A 24,829-nucleotide genomic window follows, 5' to 3' on the forward strand; every position below is an offset into this window, starting at 1 on the left:
GTCAATTAGATCTTTAACTCAGTTGAATTCTGTTTGTTTAACAGTTTGAATTGATAAATTTTATATCAGTGTCTTCCTAGAGTACAATTCAAAATAAAAAACGCCTCGGAAAGCCATGTATTGACTTTATTGTAAACATTTTATTAATTACTTAGAATATTTCATGAGGTTTTGATTTTTCATTAAAAAAAAAACAAAAATAATGCTGCCATAGTTTTTCCTACTGTTTTTTTTCCCCCCAAGATTTCCCCTTTGTAATGGTTAATAAGAAAAATGGTACTAATTTGCTGGCTGGTATTAATGTTAGGAAATGTTGGTTATTATCAGGGGCACAAGTTTAAACTCTCGTTACCTAAACAAAAATGTCTGCCAGGAAGGAGTTCTTTGTTTTTTTCACGCCTCGCCTTACTGCATTGCAGGTCTAATAGCTTTGCTTTTGTCTACCATCTGGTGGCCAGCTGAGAGATCCAGGAGAGAAACGCCTCTTCATTTTTTCTTTCTCAATTTCTGCTACAGTCGAGATAATGTCTTCCCTGCTCATTCTATCTGAACAATTTCTAATACTATATCCCAGAAGAAAATATTATGGAGAGACATCAAGTGAGTATACTTGAAACCAGTGGAGTGCTTACAATACTAGTGCAGTAGATTTCTTCCACCAGATGACCCCGTACCTCATTTTAAAAGATTTTCCCCATTAATAAGCAGAGAAGCATTTTCTAAACACAGTACTTAATAGTTGTTTGCAACATTATTAAAATGATTTTTATTGTGGCTTTCTTAAAAATGATGTCTTTTCTTGGAAACCTAATTTGCTACCATAGCTTTGAATTATCTGACATCTCCCAAATTACAGCTCTTGGTAGTAGGGATGAGGAAAAGGAAACCTGCTTAGTATTGTGCTTTTGCTTTATTTGCGTGGATTGCATTTCTTTGTGTTTTTTTTTCAAAATAAAGGTGCTTTTAAAATTAGCAACAAAAATGACAATACTCATATTATATTCCTTAGTTCTGATGAACCAATGAGTTTGACACGAGATCTTTCATTTGCTAAACTTAGCTCTAAAGGAAACACCTGCAACTAAGATAAAACTGGTGTTCATGAGTGAAAGAAAGGTACTTCATGATGCACCAGCAGAGAGTCCTACACAGCTGCGTCTTCTCTCTCGCACCGAGTCCTCTCCTAATAGCTCTTCAGGCACTGTCCCTCTGCCACTCTGTCTGTGCCTTTTTTTCTTGTGTCCCCATATCCTGACACCCCAATTTGTCACTCTCTGGACCCCTTTTAGCCACTTGCTGATGGATGATACTCGGTCAGCTACAAACCAGCCAGAATAGCTTAGAACTCTGCTCCCTACCTTCACAGAAGTTTTGGTTTCCATTTACTGGGAAATTGCAAAACGACAAAAAATACTATGAGTTCAATACTTTTAAACAAACTTGTATTTTATTTACCACTATAGCATCCACAAACTTTCAAAAAATAATAGTTCATAGATGTGCAAAACACACACGATGCTCAGGGTGCACAGGAATTATGGGACTCAGAGTAATTCTGCAGCCACAGAGCATTTAGACAATATTATTAACGTCTTTAGAGCAAACAACCCTACCTGCTTCCCATTAAAATTCACGTTACAATTATAGGCAAATTTTGAAAAATAACCAAATCATCCACTTCTAAAAAGTGGTCCTGGACTTCCCCACAATGTATTCTTTTAGCACAAAATAACCAAAAAATTGCAGGTATGCCATACTCCGTCTGCCTTATAGCATCTTGTGAAAAAAGAGCTGGGCCAGTCTGACTTCCCCAGAAGTTGAACTGGGCTTTAGGTGCAGATGTTCTTGAATGGAAGTATACACCATACATGCCAGGATAGAAAGCAAATCTTTCCCCAAAATATTGTTCTTCAGAAGAGAGAGTTGCCTTATATTTTTTTCTTTACTGTGTCCTTTTTGAGCAAAGTACTCTTCAGGAAGACACCATCTCTTGAAAGGACCTCAAGGGATGGCAGTTTTCTATCTTATGAAGGTCAGCTAGCAAAATCAGGGGGAAACGGTGAAAACATATGTATTAATTATTCCTGAGGTTATGACCACGGAGAACAAGCATTGGAGATCATAATTAGTAAGCTTCTTACAAAGGTATTAGAAAAAGGAATACAAGACCTATTCGCGGAGATGGTGAATATGCAAGGGAAAAAAAACACTTGTCCCAATGTTTAACAAATGGTTCCTGAGATGCAGTAAAATCTCCACTGTCAGCATCCTACTCAATTCAAAACCTGTTCTAGGGCTTCCCTGGTGGCGCAGTGGTTGAGAGTCCGCCTGCCGATGCAGGGGACACGGGTTCGTGCCCCGGTCCGGGAAGATCCCACATGCCGCGGAGCGGCTGGGCCCGTGAGCCATGGCCGCTGAGCCTGCGCGTCCGGAGCCTGTGCTCCACAACGGGAGAGGCCACAACAGTGAGAGGCCCGCGTACCGCAAAAAAAAACACAAAAAAACAAAAAAACAAAAAACCTGTTCTATCTGAAATAACTAGAAGGGAACTGTTAGATGACTCAAAATGTTGTTCCAGTGATGAGAGAGACCCTGCTGTAGCAGATCCCTGTGAAGAATTTGACTAAAATTATTTGAGTGAAGAAAAAGTAACTTTTCTAAATTAATACCATTTTGTATAATTTTTGATATTAAATGCAAGTATTTAAATATCTAAATGAATAGACGGTTTAAATAAACTTTTAAATTGTTTCATTTACATCCATAAAAGTTCTACATTCAAGCTGCAGATTAACTAATGTAGACTTTGAAATAAATCAAGTTGGAAAAGGACACCAATGCTTGAGAGATATGTGTGTGTGTACATATGTGTCCGTGTGTGTGTACGTTTATGGAGGAGTGACAAAAGCTCTTCTAGGTGATTCCAATCCTAGTGCTTCACCATTTCTCTTCCTATCCCTTTTTTTTTTTTGACTTAAAATTTTTTTTAAATTTTGGAACTATTATAAATGCACAGGAAACAACAAAAGAATATACAGGGAGGTCCCAAACATCCTTCGTGAAGCCTCCCCCGTGTTAAGATCTTACATATATATAATACAATGTCAAAATCAGGAAACTGACATTGGTACAATGCATAGAACTTACTCAGACTTCACCAGTTATACAAGTACTGATTTGTGTTTGTGTGTTTGTAGTTCTATACAATTATAGCACATGTGTAGCTCCACATAACTATAACCACAATAAAGATTCATTGCCAACAACTACAGACCAATGTCTCCCAAATTGTAAGAATTGCCTAGGTGCTTGTTTTAAAATACAGATTCCCAGACAGACCTCTGCCCAGAGATTCCCATTCCAGAACGCTGGGGTAGAGATGGGAATTTGCATCTTTAAGCACCCTAGATGATGCTTAAGATCAAGTAACTTTGAGAAACACTGGCCTGGAGCATTAAACGAAACAGTATAACGTGAATTGGTGGCAGTATTTCTTGCACATTATAAACCTGATTTCCTTCCTCTTCCACCAATATGGAAAGACATCCAGGCCTGGTCTCTCCCTGTCAGCGCCTTTACTGTTTGCTTCCCACGTAGGGGCAGTGAAAACCTGTTACCAAGACCACCTTATAGGGGTCTGGGAGAGTCTGGAGTTAGTTCCCGGTTACTATCTAGCTGGTGAAGGTGGAACACTGCAGGGGTGAGCTATCCACCGGCCAGAGGCAGAGAATTGGCAGCAGACAAAGGGACTTAGGCAATCATGGAAACCGGAAGCAAACAGAAATAGCTTATAGGAATGGAATTCTCTGCAGAGATGGAGAGGGTTAGCGTGGGAGAGCCTAGGTCTTAACTGCTCTACTGTACTTGGCCATTCAGGGAAAGGGCCTTAGTATTCTGACTCTCAGTTCTGGGGGACTAGAAAGATCCCCCTTGCCCCAGCAGCTTATTAGTACAGATTAAGAAAGCAGGGAGGTCAAGGCCTTAGGCAGCTGGACACTAGTTAATGTCCCCCTTCCCCCCACCCCCATCCTGAGTGGAGGGAGCTAGATCAGCCCCCTTTCATGGGAAAGGGCCTTGTCCACCTGGTTCTTGGGAGTGTCCAAAGAGCACAAAATGGCAAAACTCATGGATTCTTGATGCTGGATAAGACCGATGTCATCTGAATCAAAAAAGGACCCCTTAGAAGTTAAATATGAACTCATGAATCACTAAACTCCAAGTTAGTTATTTATTATAGTCAAGGATAGAGTCTATAGTAAAAGATGATTCTCTAGAGACTGCAGCCCCCGGACGACAACCCAACATACAAAAACATCCAAGAGATGGCAGTGAAAAGTGAAACTGCTCTGGTCAACACAGCAGAAAGCCCCGATCAAATGAAAGAAAAATTCAAGAACTTTCTCAGAATTTCCGTTTGGTAAGATCTTAAAATTAACACAGAGAGAAGGAAAATCTTCCAGGTTAGAAAGAAAATCCTCAGATATCTCTGATCTGGCCAGTGGGTTCCCTCTAGCAGTGCTTACAAATTGCAGGTCATGACCCATTAGTGGATTGTGAGATCTTTTTTTATAAAGGAAATGAAAGAGAAAAATACTAGAATGCATTGCATGTAGAAAGAATAGTACTTCATGAGATTTTTTTTTTAAGTAATATTTGTAAGCATGAGGGTATAATAGTTTGCATTGTGAAGTGTGTTTATTGTGGCTCACAACAAAAAGTTAAAAATGGACTTCATAAAGGGTTGACTCCTGCAGTTCTGTCCCAGGGCAGTTTTAAGCATCCATTCAAACATTGCTTTGGGTATGAGTTCACATGGTCATTCTGTTTTGTTTTGTTTTTTAAATTTTTATTGGAGTATAGTTCCTTTAGAATGTTGTATTAGTTTCTGCTGTACAGCAAAGTGAATCAGCAATACGTATACATTAGCCCCTCTTTTTAGGATTTCCTTCCCATTTAGGTCACCACAGAGTATTGAGTAGAGTTCCCTGTGCTATACAGTAGGTTCTCATTAGTTATCTATTTTATACATAGTATCAGTAGTGTATATATGTCAATCCCCATATGTACACTAATATGTATAAAATAGATAACTAATAACCTGCTGTATAGCACAGGGAACTCTACTTCGCTATACAGTAGAAACTAACACAACATTGTAAAACAACTATACCCGAATTTAAAACAAGACAAAACAAAACACTGACCATAAAAAGTGAATATTCTTGTCTATCTCTTTTTCCATAAGTGTTATCTAAAAATAAATTGAAATTTTTGAGAGAAAAAAAAAAAAGTGTATGTATGTCAATCCCAATCTCCCAAATTCATCCCACCGCCCCCCATTCTGCTTTTTAAGATTGTTTGCCTTTTCAATATTGAATACCGAGGACCAGACTCCATCTCAGCTTTAAGTGTAAATCATTTATTGAAGCTAAAAAATGTAACATTCTATAAAGAAAGACTATTGACTGGTATTTACTGGATTAAAGATCTTGTTTCAGATTTTCTTTTTACTTGTTTTATTTGTTCACTTAATTTTAATCATTTTACTTATTTTATATATAATATAATTTAAATTTATTTATTTTGGCCACCCCACATGGTTTGTGGGATCTTAGTTCCCAGACCAGGGATCAAACCTGGGCCCTCTGCAGTGAGAACTCGGAGTCCCAGCCACTGGACCGCCAGGGAATTCCCTAAATTTATTTGTTTTCATGAAATTGAATTGTTCCTTGGAATAACATGATACAATCTGAAGTATTTTTTAAAGGATAACAGGGACCATTAAAGCCTATATTTTCACTTTACCCTGACAATTATAAAAAACTGCCAAGATACTGACGGTACAACTGAAATATAATCCCTGCCTGAACTGAACTTGAATTTTTGATAAAAGTAGATCTTCTGGAGGACCTGCCAAGCCAAATTTGACACCTTTAAAAATATCATCCGGGGCTTCCCTGGTGGCGCAGTTGTTGAGAATCCGCCCGCCAATGCAGGGGACATGGGTTCGAGCTCTGGTCTGGGAAGATCCCATATGCCGCGGAGCAACTAAGCCCACGCGCCACAACTACTGAGCCTATGCTTTAGAGCTCGAAAGCCACAACTACTGAGCCTGCATGCCACAACTACTGAAGCCCGCGTGCCTAGAGCCTGCGCACCACAAGAGAAGCCACTGCAACGAGAAGCCCGCGCACCACAACGAAGAGTAGCCCCCGCTCGCTGCAACTAGAGGAAGCCCGCATGCAGCAATGAAGACCAAATGCAGCCATAAGTAAATAAATAAATTAAATATATATATATATATATATATATATATATATATATACATATATATATCTCATCTGGATAGTCCTCGCGGAGAGTCGCCGCGGTTTCTTGCTTCAACAGTGCTTGGACGGAACCCGGTGCTCTTCCCCAGCTCCGGCCTGCCGCTCAGAGCCAGCCCTCGCCACCACCTCACAGCGCCCTCCGACCGCCCCAAGGTCCCCGCCGCCGTTACAGCCGCGCAGCCACCGCCACCGTTTCACCTCAGCCGCCCGCCACGACGACCGCGTCCCCCTCGCAGGTGCGCCAGAACTACCACCAGGGCTCGGAGGCCGCCATCAGCCGCCAGATCAACCTGGAGCTCTATGCCTCCTACGTCTACCTGTCCATGTCGTACTATTTTGACCGCGATGATGTGGCTTTGAAGAACTTTGCCAAATACTTTCTTCACCAATCTTGTGAGGAGAGGGAACATGCTGAGAAACTGATGAAGCTGCAGAACCAACGGGGTGGCCGAATCTTCCTTCAGGATATCAAGAAACCAGACCGTGATGACTGGGAGAATGGGCTGAATGCGATGGGATGTGCGCTACACTTGGAAAAGTGTGAATCAGTCACTACTGGAACTGCACCAACTGGCCACGGAGAAAAATGACCCCCATTTGTGTGACTTCATTGAGACTCATTATCTGAATGAGCAGGTGAAATCCATTGAAGAATTGGGTGACCACGTAACCAACTTGCGCACGATGGGGGCCCCCGAATGTGGCATGGCACAGTATCTCTTTGACAAGCACACCCTGGGAAATAGTGATAATGAGAGCTAAGCCTTAGGCTGGCTTCCCATAGCCACAGGGGTGACTTCCCTGGTCACCAAGGCAGTGCATGCATGTCTGGGTTACCTTTACCTTTTCTGTAAGTTGTACCAAAACATCTACAAGTCCTTTCCTTAGTACCATTCCTTCAAATAAAGTAATTTGGTACCCCCCCCAAAAAATATATATATATATCATCCGGACTTCCCTGGTGGTCCAGTGGTTAGGACTCCACACTTTCACTGCAGGGGGCACAGGTTAAATCCCTGGTCAGGGAAGTTCCACATGCCACGTGTTGAAGCCAGAAAAAAAACAAAAAAAAAAACACCTCACTAAAAAAAATCATCCAACCTTTCAAAATTCTAAATGATTTCTTAAAAAGCTCTGCATTAGCCCTATTTCTTACCATCAGATTCTCTTCACATCTTCTTCATATCAATTTAGTAAGAGAATATAAACATCTACCTTGGACAGCACTCAGAGTTCCTGGTACAAACAGATGGAAAAGAGGAGTAACAGTAAAATAAACTTTTTAAAAAAGGTTCTGAAGAACGTAGGGGCAGGACAGGAATAAAGACGCAGACGTAGAGAATGGACTTGAGGACACGGGGAGGGGGAAGGGTAAGCTGGGACAACGTGAGAGAGTGGCATGGACATATATACACTACCAAATGTAAAATAGATAGCTAGCGGGAAGCAGCCGCATAGCACAGGGAGATGAACTCGGTGCTTTGTGACCACCTAGAGGGGTGGGATAGGGAGGGTGGGAGGGAGATGCAAGAGGGAAGAGATATGGGGATATATGTATATATATAGCTGATTCACTTTATTATAAAGCAGAAACTAACACACCATTGTAGAGCAATTATACTCCAATAAAGATGTTAAAAAATTTTAATAAACTTTTTATTAAATCTAATTTTGGAAATGATATTGACTTCATATATGGATTAAGTTAGGAAAGTCTGAACATTAAAGTAACACTTAAAACACAGTTTTAAGATAATTCACCTCTTCTCTTAATTACAGGGAAAGGCACTACTTCAATAAACATTTCTACTTTCACAGCCTACCTCTTGTATTTAGTCACAGTAAATTAATAATACATTAAATATAGCTATTGATCTGCTCTTGGTAGAACAACTCAACTTTTCAGATGCTTGTTATGACTCTCCATGGTCTTTGCTGGAGAGTGGTAAGATCCTATACAGCTGTGGTTACAAAAACTAACATCTACAGGACCTATCTAAAACTAGTTTATTTTCTATTATTTTTAGATATTAAAATCTTCAGTGTCTGTCTTTGTGCTATTTTACTAGCACAAGGTCTGGCATATAATAGATACCCTATCAATAACTGTTGAATGAAAGAAAAGTATAATTTAACTCAGAAAATGGCTGATAAAGAAAGGACTGTGCTACTGGTCCAGCGCTGTTGAGGGAGAATGAACCAAGGCTGGAGAAGGGGGTCGGGACTGAGCAGGCAGGGTCTTGCAAACTTTTTTGAGGAGTATGACTGATACCTGTAGTGGAAACCTACGAAGGTGTCAAGCAAGCAAGTGATGTGGTCAGAAGTGAGGTTTAGATGGTCACTCTGGGTCTTGTGTGCAGAATGGAACGGATGGATGGCCGAGGCAGAGGGATACTAGTTAAGAGGCCACTGAGATTCAGATTCGAGGAGAAGGTGGCTTAGACCAGGAGAGTGGAGGGGAGGTGGGGAGAAGAGATTCAGTAGACCTTTGTAAAGCTGAGCTGAAGGAACTGGATGATTGCTTGGAGAAGGTGTGCAGGAAGGGAGAGTCAAGAATGAGATCCAGGGCTTCCCTGGTGGCACAGTGGTTAAGAATCATCCTGCCAGTGCAGGGGACACGGGTTCGATCCTGGTCCAGGAGGATCCCACGTGCCGCAGAGCGGCTGGGCCCGTGTGTCACAACTACTGAAGCCCGCGCGCCGTGCTCCGCAATAGGAGAAGTCACTACAATGAGAAGCCCGCGCACCGCAACGAAGACCCAACGCAGCCAAAAATAAAAATAAATAAAATAAATTAAAAAAAAAAAATGAGATCGAGGCAGTGCGCTCCGCTGTCCCACAGATCTGTCTCTTGCTTTGACAGTGTTTGGACGGAACAAACCCAGGGACGCCCCTTGCTCCAGCCTCCCACCAGCCTCCAACCTTTATTTTCCAGTCGCAGCCTTTGGAATCAGCCACTCAGCTATTATTGGCCTCCGGGACGAGCCAACACCATTTTCTGAGCTTAGCTTATTACCAATTAACCATGAGCTCCCAGATTCGTCAGAATTGTTCTACCGACGTGCTGTAGAGCACAGGGAACTCCACTTCATTGTACAGTAGAAACTAACACAACATTGTAAAACAACTATACCCTAAAAAAAAAAAAAAAAAAAAAAAGAACTGTTCTACTAAGGTGGAGGCCGTCAGCAACTGCCCGGTCAACATGCATCTGTGGGACTGCCGCACCTACCTCTCCTGGGCTTCTATTTCCATGGCGACGATGTGGCTCTGGAGGGCGTGGGCCACTGTTTCCACGAACTGGCCGAGGAGAAGCGCGAGGGTGCACAGTATCTCTTAAAAATGAAAAACCAGTGCGATGGTCGCGCCCTCTTCCAGGTCTTGTAGAATACTCACCAAGATGAGGGGGCTAAAACCCAGGACACTATGGAAGCCACCATTCTCATGGAAAAGAGCCAGACCCAGGCACTTTTGGATCTGCATGCCCTGGGTTCTGCCCATGCAGACCCCCACCTCTGTGACTTCCTGGAGAGCCACTTCCTGGATGAGCAGGTGAAACTCATCGAGAAGATGGGTGACCACCTGCCCGATCTCCGCAGGCTGGCTGGTCCCCAGGCTGGGCTCTTCGAAAGGCTCACCCTCCAGCATGACTAGGAGCCTCCAGAGCCCAGCAGCCTTTGAGGAACCCCTCTGGTGTCGGGGCTTCTGCCTGAAGTCCCTCTTTGCATCCACTAGGCAGCTTTTTTGGGGTTTTTTAATTTATTTAATTTATTTTTGGCTGCATTGGGTCTTCATCGCTGCTCGTGGGCTTTTTCTAGTTGCGGCGAGCAGGGGCTACTCTTTGTTGCGGTGCGTGGGCTTCTCATTGCAGTGGCTTCTCCTGTTGCGGAGCACGGGCTCTAGGCTCGCAGGCTCAGTAGTTGTGGCTCGCAGGGTCTAGAGCGCAGGCTCAGTTGTTGCGGTGCGTGGGCTTAGCTACTCTGAGGCATGTGGGATCTTCCCAGACCAGGGCTCGAACCTGTGTCCTCTGCATTGGCAGGCGGATTCTTAACCACTGCGCCACCAGGGAAGCCCTAGGCAGCTTTTTAATCACCCTGGAGCCCTCTCTCAAGCCTTGGACCAAAATGGAAACAATAGCTTTCTGCAGAAAAGAAAAAAAAAGAGACCCAAGTTTCTGGCAGGGACCCTAGGGAGGGTGGTCACGCCATCACAGGGAGAGAAGATTTAGCAAGAAAGAAGCCAGTTCCATGTGGGACATGTTAGATCTGAGGCCCCTCTTATAGGAGAGTCCAACAAAGGTATGCTAGCGGCAATTTTAAATTTAGGTTTGAAGGATTAGGATTGAAATGTATCTTTTAGAATTTTAATCCAGATCAGTGTTTTAAGTTATTGTTACATATACTAAAAAATCAAGGTAAAGGTTGAATCTAACTAAGATCAAAGGCCTATTCTCTCTTGATTTTCTTACAGTTAGATATACTATTGCTTCTCAGAAAATCAGATGGCTTGGGGAATTCCCTGGCGGTCCAGTGGTTAGGACTCGGTGCTTTCACTGCCAGGGCCCAGGTTCAATCCCTGGTTGGGGATCCCGCAAACTGCGCAGTGGAGCCAAAGAAGAAAAAAAAAAAAGAAAATCAAATGTCTATAAAAGGTATTTAAATTTTCTGATATTTAAATGCTGCTAATATTATTTTGGGCACTAGAGTTATTTAATGGATTAGGAAGAAAAACAGCATAATCTTTGTTGAGTTTCTCCTCCAAGTGAAGCACATTAGCAGACTGCTCCTACTGATTCTTATGTAAGAAAAGGTATCTTAAACACCTCAGCATGTCAGCCTTCACAAGCTCATGCGGCAGAAACTCTGAACTTCAAGTCTCCCTCTTCCTAGTCACGAAAGGAGGGAATTTTAAGGGACATTTGGTGAGGCTACTTAGAGCAGTAATTGACAGGGTGGACCCTTAGGTCCAACTCCGGGCCTCGTATCTTGCTAGTAATATGATCTCAAGTTACTTTCATTTTATCTTTTATAGCTGCCTCCTCTGTAAAATAGGAGTGATAACAGTACCTTCCTCGGGCTTCCCTGGTGGCGCAGTGGTTGAGAGTCCGCCTGCCGATGCAGGGGACACGGGTTCGTGCCCTGATCCGCGAAGATCCCACATGCCGCGGAGCGGCTGGGCCCGTAAACCATGGCCGCTGAGCCTGCGCGTCCGGAGCCTGTGCTCCGCAACGGGAGAGGCCACAACAGTGAGAGGTCCGCGTACCGCAAAAAAAAAAAAAAAAAAAAAAAAAAAAAAAATAGTACCTACCTCTTGGGTTTTTGAGGATTAATTATGTAAAGCATTTAAGAGCAGTGCATGGCATATCGTGTGCACTCAATATCTGTTAGTATTAAATAATGCTTTTAATGACATTTTCTTTCTCCTAAACTCAACATCACCACTGATTAAAAATCTTGGGGAATTCCCTGGCGGTCCAGTGGTTAGGACTCTGAACTCCCACTGCAGAAGGCATGGGTTCAATCTCTGGTCCAGGAACTAAGATCCCACATGCCATACAATGCAGCCAAAAAAAAAAAACAAACTTGGAAATAATTTTTGTTTTTTGGTTGCACTGGACCTTCATTGCTGCGTGTGGGCTTTATCTAGTTGCAGAGACCAGGGGGCTACTTTTCCTTGCAGTGCTCAGGTTTCTCACTGCAGTGGCTCCTCTTGTTGCGGAGCACGGGCTCTAGGCGTGCAGGCTTCAGTAGCTATGGCACGCGGACTCAGTAGTTGTGGCTCGCGGGTTCTAGAGCACAGGCTCAGCAATTGTTAGTTGCTCCGTGGCATGTGGGATCTTCCCGGACCAGGGATTGAACCCGTGTCCCCTGAATTGGCAGGCGGGTTTTAACCACTGCACCACCAGGGAGGTCTGGAAATGATTATTTCAGTTCAGATTTTCCCATGAGAAACAGGATTTCATATATAACATTTAATGCTAGCCCTCTCTGAGAACTCTGAGGGGATCTATAAAAGTCATTATACGGTGGAATCTTACTAAGCAAGTAAAAATCAAAATGTGGACTGTTAGGAAAAGAATTTTCAGATGGCTAGGGATTAGGGCCAGAGCAGCAAGAACATCTGAAGTTTACTGAAATAAGTTCTACAGCCAAAACAGGCCCATCAAAAATATGGAGAGATACGAGTGTTTAAAAAAATAAATAAAAATGTAAATCCAACTTAAATAGATCAATTTATCCTCATTTTCATAAAGCGATAGCTGGTTAATTAGGACAAACACATTTATCTAAAGGAACCCAGCAGTGATATGCATGTATACAGTAAACAACCTCACAAACATGAAAGACCATGCTTTCTTTTCACCGAAGAGACCATTCCGCTCCCAGAAAGATTAGTTACGAATATGCCTGAAATAAAATGAGAGTGTTACCAAATCATGAGCGTATGACACACGCTTTTAAATGGGCAGCTAACGTTCTTGAAAGGAATGCTTTAACGATGGTTATAAATGATGTACTGCTTAAAGTAAAACATAATACTAAATACTATACTTGATTACAAATTACATCCAGTCCACATAAGTTGAATGCATACCATACTTTAATAATCAAGACAATCCCGCTGTTTTTCTCGAGTGTGTTTCATAGAACCCGTATATAACAATATTGCTGTGTTTTTAGGCATTTTTACATTTAAGGGCCCAAAATATATCATGTTCACAAAGCATTACCGTCTGTGAATGTCAACCAGTTTTTGATATATATTCCTTCAGAAGCACGCTACCCTGGTCATACACACTAATCTACATCACTGAAAATAACCAAAGAGGGTATTTCACAAGCAGAGTCTCATCCCTACATAGAAGTTCTAATTGCCCTGGAAACCTGTAGGTCAAGTTCTCAACCTTTGAAAACGAGCAAAAATGTCCCAGCGCAGTCACTGTAGCCATGTATTTGGGCTTTGTATTTATACATTATTTTGTATATTTATACATATTTATAGCATTACATTTGAGACCTAAAGGTGGCCACACACAAGTAAGCTAAGTCCCGTATCAAAAATAAAATGAAAAAGGAATTGAAGAGATTTTGTAATTCCAATAGCACAGACTTCAGAAACTGAATGCTTAGATATAACTCCTACATTTCTCTTTAACTAAGAGGTCATTGCCATGCTTACGGCTTTGAGGCAGTAGTCTATGTATCAGTGTGTCATTAATCAAAGAGTGCACTTACTACCATGAACTTGAGTCTGATGTCATAGCATTAACTTTGCCTTTCCCCCAAAGAATCATTTGCTCTTGAAGTAATAGGCTTTTAAGGCACATTTTAACAAAAACCCATCATATACCCAGCTTAAAAATGGAAGCTCCACCTGGTTATAATAACATATATACCTAAGTAATGTGTGATTTACCAGATAGGTAAATGTCTCTATCTTGAGGATAAAGTCACTTTAGAAAAGTGATTCTTTATTTGCTTATCCAAAAAGAAACGCTGTGTAAAAATATTAAAGAATAGATTTATAAGAATAACTTCCATGTACCATGTTGGCAAAGGTCTAACAGGTTATAGGTCTGAAAATTAGGAAAAAGACTTCCCTGGAACCCTGGCTTCCTACCCACCTGTGTTTCTGAGTAGGAATCATGAGGAAGGGAGTTAGGGCACCTTCATGATTTTTAGAAATTTCCTTCCAAAATGCACAGACCCTTGGGAGGGCTCAAACCTTAAACCCCAATCAGCTACCATCTTAAATTACAGTTACCAGCCTCAAAGGAATAGGACTTGGGAAAAGGATGGAAGGGGAGAGGATGGAAAGAAGCTGCAGATAGTAGTGGGATAGCTTCAAGAACAAGTTGCTTTAGGAACCTGATCCATTTTTGCTAGGATCAGCATTGCTATCCCTATGAGGCTCTGCTAAAAACATTTTCTAATACCTGCCAACATGCTTTACTTAGGGCACTGACCCTTGGGATGGATCTAGAATAATCTACTTGGAATGGTTTGGGATGGGGGTAGATTTAGAATCTATTAACTTGCTGTTGGCCTCAAGTAAACATAAGTGGAAGAATTTCATAGAAACAGACACAAAGCTAACTGTAATGCCTCCCCTGGCCATCCTTTTCCACTGACCTTTAGAGGTTTTCAGGATGGCTATTTAGCCATGCAGAACACGCTGCCGGAGAGCCGAGCTCTAGTTCAATCATAAGGTGGGAACAGGCAGAGTCCACAAGGCACACTGTCACAGGTGAGAGGGAGACTCAGAGGGGACAAATGTGCCCATCAGGATTCAGCTCTGTGGCAGAGAACTGAGATATTACCTGTGGTCGTGGAGCAATGCAAAAAAAACAACAAAAAAAAAACTGGTCCTAAATAAACATTTGCAATGTTGCACAGTAAGAGGCTCATTCCACAGGGGCCAAACATTGTATAGGACATATTTTAAAATCTGCAGTGGCCAATCACCTACATTTGGGAAACCATGTGGCCTCTGATGTTATTACTTTAGCCTGAGTGGCAGGTACAGAAAAGCCTCCAGAAACCCTGCAATTTAGTGACATTCTGATTTCTCTCCATTGATCGGCACCATTTTGGAAATCTGGTCCCAAAGGTTCTAAAGAACAGTAATGCAGCAAAAGGAAATAACCTCTCTGTATAAAATGATTATAGAGATGTGTGTTGAGGTAAAGAGTTTTGTAAAAAGGGTCAACTAGGGAAGCACTGTCACGGCTATAGAAATTTTTAGATAAGTTTGGTGCTAATATTATTCTATAAAACTTCTATTTATGTCAGTTATAAACAGGGGACAGTTCTTATTGCTCCTGAAGCTTGCTGCCCCAATCTGTTCCTCCACTGAAAAATGTTTTTTCTCAACAATTGGTAGCAAAGATTCCCAAATTTATAAAAAGTCATTGCCAACGCATCACTTTTTGATTACTTTCTGACTGCCCTATAGATATGGACTCGGTATGCATGTCCTAGACACCAAGGACAGAAAAGAGCCTAGAAAAGTTGTTTTATCAAAGTTTAGTTCAATGAGGGAAAAAAAATAAACATGAAAAAGTGCAAAATATATACAGTTCCTGGCAGTTCTCACGCAGGATTTTTTCTGACTACAGACCATAAAAGTTTACATTTGTGTAATGAAGTTACAGTAGATTTCACTTCATTGTTAATATACGTTTTTGCTTCAAAGTGCTTACTTTATTTAAAAAAAAGAGAAGATCAAGTGGGTGGCAGGAATTTTTTTTTTACAGCAAATATATGTCGTGTGTCCCCATCTCCTTCTTCCTCTTCCTTTAGTGCAACACAGAGCAGCAGCCTCATTGAAAGGTCTGATTTTCAAAAGATGTTCCTGAAACCTCACCTACAGCAGCACCCTAGGCGTCCCGTTAGGGGTGGCTCCTTTTTTCTTCTGCAGCCTATTCTGAACCTTTCGTGATTTCACCACTTTCATTCTCACCTCAAAAACTTCATGGATGGCCTTCCGGAAGCAATGAAAATTATAGTCAATCAGCCCTGGAGAAGAAAACAAAAATATTTATAGAGGTGCCGCCTAGAAATAATCTCTTTTCATGGCAGCTATGGCGAAGACAAGCCAGTAGGGGGCGGTAGAGGAGCAGGCTTAACATAAGATCTCCAGATTTCTCTAGGAGGTGTGCAGCTGGGCTTCAGGAATTGCAGGCAAAGTCTTGTGAATATATATATTTTTACTAACGAAAGGTTCCAGAGTATATACCACATTTTCAAAGGTGTCTATGACCCAAAAAGTTTGAAGAACCAATTGAACTGCCTTTTTAAAAAATCTTTCAGAATTAAGGATTGTAAGAACAATTAAGATATATCTTCAGTGAAATACTTATTAGTATTTTTTCCCCAAAAGGTATTATTAAACTGACTCTGAGTGGAGGCAGACCCTGACTTGGAATATAGCTGAGATCTCAAGGTCACAGAGCCGTTGTCATAAGCCCTGGGGAAAACAAAGTTCCTGATTTTATTTTATTTTATTTTATTTATTTATTTATTTTGCGGTACGCGGGCCTCTCACCGTTGTGGCCTCTCCCGTTGCGGAGCACAGGCTCCGGACGCGCAAGCTCAGCGGCCATGGCTCACAGGCCCAGCCGCTCCGCGGCATGTGGGATCTTCCCGGACCGGGGCACGAACCCGTGTCCCCTGTATCGGCAGGCGGACTCTCAACCACTGCGCCACCAGGGAAGCCCAGTGCCTAATTTTAGAGTGGTTATCATCACCTCAGGTGAACTCTGAGCTCAGGAATTCAACAACCAATGACACTCTCAGTTTTTCAATATTAAGTAAATTTTAAATGGAGAATAATAGTGGAGAATCTTCTTGTATTTTCAGAAATTAATAGAATTTTGTAGAATTGATACAAAATAGAATAAAATATAATCTAAGTCTTGAGCACATTTCTCATCACCACCACTAACTTGTAAAGTGTTGAGAGCAGCATTACGTTTATACCAATTAGGATAAGGCAGTGGGTTCCATTTACTATCTTTAAATTTATTAAAATAACTAGACCCAAAATTATTTGCATCCACTCAGGTGATGCTTCCAGAGTACCCCCCCACCCCCCACCCCCAAAAAAAGAATTGTTTTCCAGACAAGAAGAGAAATGCTTCAAAGCAGTCATGTAACCAACCACAAGTATGCTGGAAGAAACACCATCTCAGCTTCCAGGAGCAGGAAACTCTCTGAGTGGCGCCCTCTGCTGCTTCTGCAGTGATAGTGACCACAGTGCAATAAAACTAGGAGACAATTTCCTCAAGAAAAGACCAGTGAGGCAAGAGGGAGAAAGTAATAAGAAATAAGCAAGCCCAGGTATGGGCATCTCTTCTCTGCCTGAAGCTTTCTTTCGTACACAGACAGGTACCAGGGCTATGGAAATAAACGTTTCTGAGGGTATCCCTCACACAAAGAGACATGGGAGTTGGTGGACAAATGTGGAAGTCTTGCATGCCCAATGGGGGTGATTCCAAATTTCTTGCACACAGTTTCTCCGAGATTCCCCCAGCATGAGTGAGCATACAGCTCCCACTGTGGATGGCTTTTCTACCTCCCTTGTCTATTTCCCCACTTCCTCACTTTTATTTCTTGGAACCATCTTCCAAACAAAGCATGAACTTCAAAAAAAGAAAGAAACATGGAGCACAGAAATGATTTTATTTAGTGGGAGTTTGGATAAGAGATGTGAGAACCACCTCAAAATTCTCTGCTTATGTGTGCAACCAACTGCCTTAGGCAGAAAGCTTAGCTAGAGGACTTTGGCTCAATTAGAATTCAACCTGGGAAATTTCAGATCCAGCCTACTGATGATTCCTGACAAATCTCAATTTATTCATGGTGCACATTTAAAATGTAACAGTAGGGGCTTCCCTGGTGGCGCAGTGGTTGGGAATCCACCTGCCAATGCAGGGGACACGGGTTCGAGCCCTGGTCCGGGAGGATCCCACATGCCGCGGAGCAGCTAAGCCCGTGCACCACAACTACCGAGCCTGCGCTCTAGAGCCCGCGAGCCACAACTACTGAAGCCCGTGCACCTAGAGCCCGCGCTCCACAACAAGAGAAGCCACTGCAATGAGAAGCCCACGCACTGCAACAAAGACCCAACACAGCCAAAAATAAATTAAATAAATAAATTTATAAAAAAATAAAAATAAATAAAATAAAATGTAACAGTAATCTTGCTGCATTTGGAGCTTTAAAAGTGAAAATTCACGACTGAGGTTTTTAAAGGAAGTGCCTACAAAGAGTTTGCTGTTTATTTCAACTCTTTCATAAAATACAGTTGAAAGTACAGGAACAGGGCTTCCCTGGAAGCACAGCGGTTAAGAATCCGTCTGCCAATGCAGGAGACCCAGGTTCAAGCCCTGGTCCGGAAAGAACCCACATGCCGTGGAGCAACTAAGCCTGTGAGCCACAACTACTGAGCCCACGTGCCACAACAACTGAAGCCCGTGTGCCTAGAGCCCATGCTCTGCAACAAGAGAAGCCACCACAATGAGAAGCCCACGCACCGCAAAGAAGAGTAGCCCCCGCTCGCCCCAACTAGAGAAAAGCCCGTATGCGGCAACGAAGACCCAACACAGCCCAAAATAAATAAATAAATTTATTAAAAAAAAGAAAATACAGGAACAGAGACATGAACAGAACAAGCACTATCTTCAGCACCATACGCAGTTATGGGATGGTCCTACATCCTTCTCTTGGTTCAGTGATTCTCAATCATAGCTGCATATTAAAAGCATCCAGAGAACTTTTTAAAAATTAACAAACCCCAGGTTCCTCTCCCAGGAATTCTGTTCTAATTGTTCTGTGGCAGGCCTCAATGGCCATATTTTTTAACCACCTCCCTTCCCAAGGTGCCTACGATGCGCAGCTAAGACCAAGAATCCCACTTCCGCTTTCTATCCTCCTCTTTCTGCCAAAGCAGTCAGAAATCATCCACGAAAACAGAGAGAGACCAACATCAGGACAAGTCAACCAACAAGGGTTGATTATCAGCACCAGCAGGACTCAACACTTGAGATTAAAGCAGCAAAAACAAATGGAACCACTCCATGCATATGTAAAGCGTCAAGCTCTTTCTAAAGCTAAGGTGATCAACTTAATGCATTTGCCTGGGACTTTCCCAGTTGCAGCCCTGAAGGTCCCCTGTTTCAGGAACCCTCACCTCTGTCCCAGGCAAATGGAGATTGGTTAGTCACCCTAAAAAGCAAACAAGTTTAACTTCATGGGGTTAAACCTTGTCTGCCTATTTATCTCTCTTATCACATTAAAACAAATACTCAGGTTTCTAATGAGTTTAATAAATTTTACAAAATCCGCCTATCTTCAGAGATGATCCTCCCTAGGTGGTTTAACAATAAGTTGCCCAAGATCCACATGAGAAATTCCTGCTTAAATTAACTCACACGACCATAGATGGACATTAAAATTAGTGGGCAAAGTGTGAGGAGAAAGAGGATTTGCATAGTTTGAAAGTATTTATTCACTACAAAGTGAAAAGTAGGAACTCTCCAGGGGAAAGACCTGGTAGACCCTATCTTAACTAAATCAAGGTCAGCATCGCCAGTAATAAGCCAAACTAACGTCATAAACATATGATACACTAAGGACACAATATCATTTCTGTGTGGTATTCTGGCCAAATTGCATAATCTCATTCCAATTGTGCGAAAATATCAGACAAACCCAATTTGAGGAACGTTGTACAAAATAATTGATGAGTACTCTTCAAAAGTGTCAGGGTCATGAAAGACCATCACAGATTGGAGGAGACTAGGAGAAGTAATAACTAAATCAATTTGGGATCCTGGAACAGAAAAAAAAAGGTATTTTTGGAAAAACTCGTGAAATTTGAATAAGGTCTGTAAGTTTTATTAATATTGATAGTATTATACTGATGTTAATTCCCTAGCTTTGATTACTGTACTACAGTACGTAACATGTTAACATTTCGGGAAGCTGGATGAGTATATATAAACTACGTATTATTTTTGCAACTTTTCTATTAAGTCTAAAATCAGTTCAAAATAAACAAGCTCTCAAGGTTGATGTTATTGTAACCTAAATTTTAGGACCTGTCATCACCCTAGATGGTTTGGGGTCTATAGTTGTACTATTTGCATTACTTTTACTTTCCTTAGTTTCCAAAATCAACACAAAATATTAATCACCAAATATAAATTCTAGAAATATCTTTAACCAAGGGAATATACGTATAATGGTTTAAAACACAATACACAGAACTGATTCCATACAGGGAGAAGCCTAGAAATCTTTAGCCCAGACTGCTATACACTGGTGGTATGACCATAGGAGAAAGTCACTTCTATTTCCTGGGTCTGGGTAAAATCATCAGTAACTGAGAGAGTGAAACACAGGATGGTCCTGTCTATCTTCAAAATTCCATGAATCCATTATATAATCTGTTCTTAGTTTCAGCGAGATGAAAATGAAAAGTAAAAGATTACCACCATTTAATTAAAAGTTTTGAGGGCCAAGGACATAACAGGCAATTTGGCTGGTAATAGTAAATACATGAAAAAAATACACGACTTCACTAAGAAGCAGAAAAAATGTAAATTTGTTTTCAATTATCAGTGTTTAATGCTAATACCCAATATTAATGAGAATAAAGCAAAATGGACACACTCATATTCTCTTAGTAGCATAAACCTGTAAAAACTTTCTGAAGGACATTTTGGTAATATGCATTAGAAGCTACCAAAATGTATTGATCTAAGTAATTCCATTTGTTGAAGTATTTCCTGAGGAAATAACCAAAGATGTACACAAATATTTAGTGGAAAGAAGGTCATTATGGATTATTTATAACATCAAAATCTAGAAACAACACACATTTCTAACAATAGAAGAAACTAATCGTTAAAATGATGTGGTTAAAAAAAGATTTAATGAATTGGAAAGATGTCTGTAATAATTTAAGTGAAGGTTATAAAGTAGTATTTATTATATAATACCATATATAGAGATATCTATGAAAAAACTGGAAAGTTATACAGAAAATATCAAGAGTGATTATGTGAGTGAGAAGCTTATCAATAATTATTTTTTTTGCTTATTTATTATATCTAAATTTTCTAAATGAATCTATTACTCTGTAACAAAAAGAAGTAATAAAAATCTAAATCATGGGCTTCCCTGGTGGCGCAGTGGTTGAGAGTCCGCCTGCCGATGCAGGGGACACGGGTTCGTGCCCTGGTCCGGGAGGATCCAGCGTGCCGCGGAGCGGCTGGGCCCGTGAGCCATGGCCGCTGAACCTGCGCATCCGGAGCCTGTGCTCCGCAACGGGAGAGGCCACAACGGTGAGAGGCCCGCGTACCGCAAATAAATAAATAAATAAATAAATAAATAAATAAATAAATAAATCATGTTTTCAGGCTCAATGAATTAAGAAGATTTTAATGATATCAGTAAGTGAAAACAACAGGATAGAAAATTATATAGGCAATATGGCATCACTTTTGTTGGAGGAAAGGAAGGAAAGAAGGGATGAAGGGAGGGAGGGAGGGAGAAAAGGAAGGAGAAAAAAAATCCCAGAAATTTAACACGGAGTTTAGCTCTAGATGGTGAAACTGACTTTTTTATACTTTCCTAAGTTTTCAAAGTATTTTTATAATGAACATGTATTGCATATAAGAAGAAAGGCTATTTCAGAAAATGTTACTATTGCCACTTTGTTGGGAATTTAGGGTAAATCATCCCCTAATCACTAGCAAGAATCCCTAGCTACATCAGTAAACTGATATTTCCCAGTTTACATAGTGGTGCCCGGCAGGGCGGGGGAATATGAGTATCTTTATGAGGGTTAATTGCTTTTGTTTCCAAATAAAACTAAATTTGGTCCTAAAAAGATATTTGGTGACGTTATTAAATATATTCATATCTCCCTGTTTTGAAATCACGATGCTGTCCCTGTGTTTTAGGACTAAAGAATGGACAAGGGCTGAACAGAAGTTAAATAACATCTAGCTTTAATGCTGTATGAGTTTCATCCTTTACACGGGGAGGACAAGTGGTCACAAGGTCCCTAATACCTTCTAGGGGTGTGGACCAAGAGGGAGGCCTTGGCACCCCCTGTAGGCTAGGGGACCTCCCCGGGGTAAGAGATCTACAGCCTGGCAACAACGCCCCAGCTGGCTCTGCTCCCAGAAAAGCTCAAGCCCCTCCCTGGGAGGATGGTGCGGTTCCACTACCACCTCACGGGCAGCTGCATCACTAGAGGGCAGGCTGGTTCACGGATCCCAAAACCCCAGGATGTCGGGAGGAGCCAAAGGGCCCTGTGACTAAAGTCTGGAAGCTTCCCAAGGCACACTGCTGTCCACCTGCATTCAACGTCTGAATGGAAATGCTTCATTTAAATCACACAAAAAATTACCTTTTCTTTCAAAGCTTTCCTCTCTGACAAAGCAAACGAGAGCCAGGAACTTGGTCACCTCTTTTAAATAAAGAACTGTTGTGTTATTCAGCTTTATAATGGCTGTTGATTCCTTGTCATAAGGGGTTCCTGCTCCATCTTCTTTGAGCCTAAATGGGGACAGAAACCAAAACATATTTGACCATTGAGAAAGAACTTCAGTTTGTAACCCAGCGACGGAGACCAGCTTTCAAAAAGAGAACGATAATCATAATGACAGGGAGTTTACACTTACAGTGCCTTTCGGCTAAAGATCTCAGAAACCCCCGTTCACAAGAACGTACACAGCGTATGACAGTCACTTTCCTACTGACACACTGAGTGTGGTGTGTCAGCTGGGCAACTCTCCAGGCACCTGAGGAACACAGGTGAGGGATGGAGGTCAGTTCTTCTCCCCTCCGTGGCCCACAAGGGCTTCCAGTTTTCTCTCGTGACAGAATAACCAGGCTGCCCAAAGCACAGCCTGATGAAAGACCAAGAAGGGGTGAAGAACTGATCCAAAATAAAGCAGCCTGAAGAGAAACGGCAGCAAAATGCTAGGCTAGATCCTGGATCCAGCAAAAAACTGCTATGAAAGATAGAATTGGGACCTTTGGTAAAATTTGAAAATGGACTCTATATTAGATAAGAGTAATGCAGATATGTTAAATAAGATTAATTTGAAAGTTAAAACTGTGATCCTACAAGAAAACATCCTTGTTATAGGACATGATTCCTATAGAATCATGTTACAAATTCCTCCCAATTAGTTCAGCAAAAACAAACACGTTCAGTCATCCCTCACTATGGTGGCGGGGGGGGGGGGGGGGGGGCTTGGTTCCAGGATTTCCCCCAGCAGATACCAAAATCTGCAGATGCTCAAGTCTCTTATATAAAATGACATAGTATGGGCTTCCCTGGTGGCGCAGTGGTTGAGAGTCCGCCTGCCGATGCAGGGGACACAGGTTTGTGCCCCGGTCCGGGAAGATCCCACATGCCGCGGAGCTGCTAGGCCCGTGAGCCATGGCCGGAGCCTGTGCTCCGCAACGGGAGAGGCCACAACAGTAAGAGGCCCGCGTCCAGCAAAAAAAAAAAAAAAAAAAAAGACACAGTATTCACATATAACCTACACACATCCTTCCATATACTTTTTTTTTTAACATCTTTATTGGAGTATAATTGCTCTACAATGGTGTGTTAGTTTCTGCTTTATAACAAAGTGAATCAGCTACACATATACACCCATAACTCCTCCCTCTTGCATCTCCCTCCCACCCTCCCTATCCCACCCCTCTAGGTGGTCACAAAGCACAGAGCTGATCTCCCTGTGCTATGTGGCTGCTTCCCACTAGCAATCTATTTTACATTTGGTAGTGTATATATGTCCATGTCACTCTCTCACTTCGTCCCAGCTTACCCTTCCCCCTCCCCGTGTCCTCAAGTCCATTCTCTACGTCTGCGTCTTTATTTCTGTCTTGCCCCTAGGTTCTTCAGAACCTTTTTTTTAGATTCCATATATATGTGTTAGCATACGGTATTTATTTTTCTCTTTCTGACTTACTTCACTCTGTATGACAGTCTCTAGGTCCATCCACCTCACTACAAACAACTCAATTTCGTTTCTTTTTATAGCTGGCTAATATTCCATTGTATATATGTGCCACATCTTCTTTATCCATTCATCTGTCAATGCACATTTAGGTTGCTTCCATGTCCTGGCTATTCTAAGTAGAGCTGCAATGAACATTGTGGTACATGACTCTTTTTAAATTATGGTTTTCTCATGGTATATGCCCAGTAGTGGCATTGCTGGGTTGTATGATAGTTCTATCTTTAGTTTTTTAAGGAACCTCCATACTGTTCTCCGTAGTGGCTGTATCAATTTACATTCCCACCAACAGTGCTAGAGGATTCCCTTTTCTCCACACTCTCTCCAGCATTTATTGTTCATAGATTTTTTTTTTTTTTTTTTTTTTTTTTTGCAGTACGCGGGCCTCTCACTGTTGTGGCCTCTCCAGTTGTGGAGCACAGGCTCTGGACGTGCAGGCTCAGCAGCCATGGCTCACGGGCCCAGCCGCTCCGCAGCATGTGGGATCTTCCCGGACCAGGGCACGAACCCATGTCCCCTGCATCAGCAGGGGGACTCTCAACCACTGCGCCACGAGGGAAGCCCTGTTCGTAGATTTTTGGATGATGGCCATTCTGACTGGTGTTAGGTGATACCTCATTGTAATTTTGAGTTGCATTTCTCTAGTGATGAGTGATGTTGAGCATCCTTTCATGTGTTTGTTGGCAATCTGTATATCTTCTTTGGAGAAATGTCTATTTAGGTCTTCTGTCCATTTTTGGATTGGGTTGTTTCTTTTTTTGATATTGAGCTGCATGAGCTGCTTGTAAATTCTGGAGATTAAGCCTTTGTCAGTTGCTTCATTTGCAAATATTTTCTCCCATTCTGAGGGTTGTCTTTTTGTCTTGTTTATGGTTTCCTTTGCTGTGCAAAAGCTTTTAAGTTTCATTAGGTTCCATTTGTTTATTCTTGTTTTTATTTCCATTTCTCTA

The 24,829-nt window shown here is 41.7% G+C and overlaps 1 protein-coding gene across 2 annotated transcripts in view; it reads right to left on the minus strand.

Moving 5' to 3' along the window:
- Nucleotides 1-12,454: 12,454 nt before the first annotated feature.
- Nucleotides 12,455-24,829, minus strand: part of RRAGD (Ras related GTP binding D) — a 39,583-nt gene continuing 27,208 nt past the window's right edge. For both annotated transcript variants that reach the window (XM_079939992.1, XM_079939993.1), the window contains exons 6-7: nucleotides 22,253-22,401; nucleotides 12,455-15,846 (exon numbers count right to left, since the gene is read on the minus strand). In XM_079939992.1, coding sequence (XP_079796118.1) covers nucleotides 15,695-15,846; nucleotides 22,253-22,401 — 301 coding nt within the window. In that variant the 3' untranslated portion in view covers nucleotides 12,455-15,694. The remainder of the gene's footprint in view (nucleotides 15,847-22,252; nucleotides 22,402-24,829) is intronic.

Source organism: Stenella coeruleoalba (genome assembly GCF_951394435.1).
Source record: "Stenella coeruleoalba genome assembly, chromosome: 12".
NCBI lineage: Eukaryota > Metazoa > Chordata > Mammalia > Artiodactyla > Delphinidae > Stenella > Stenella coeruleoalba.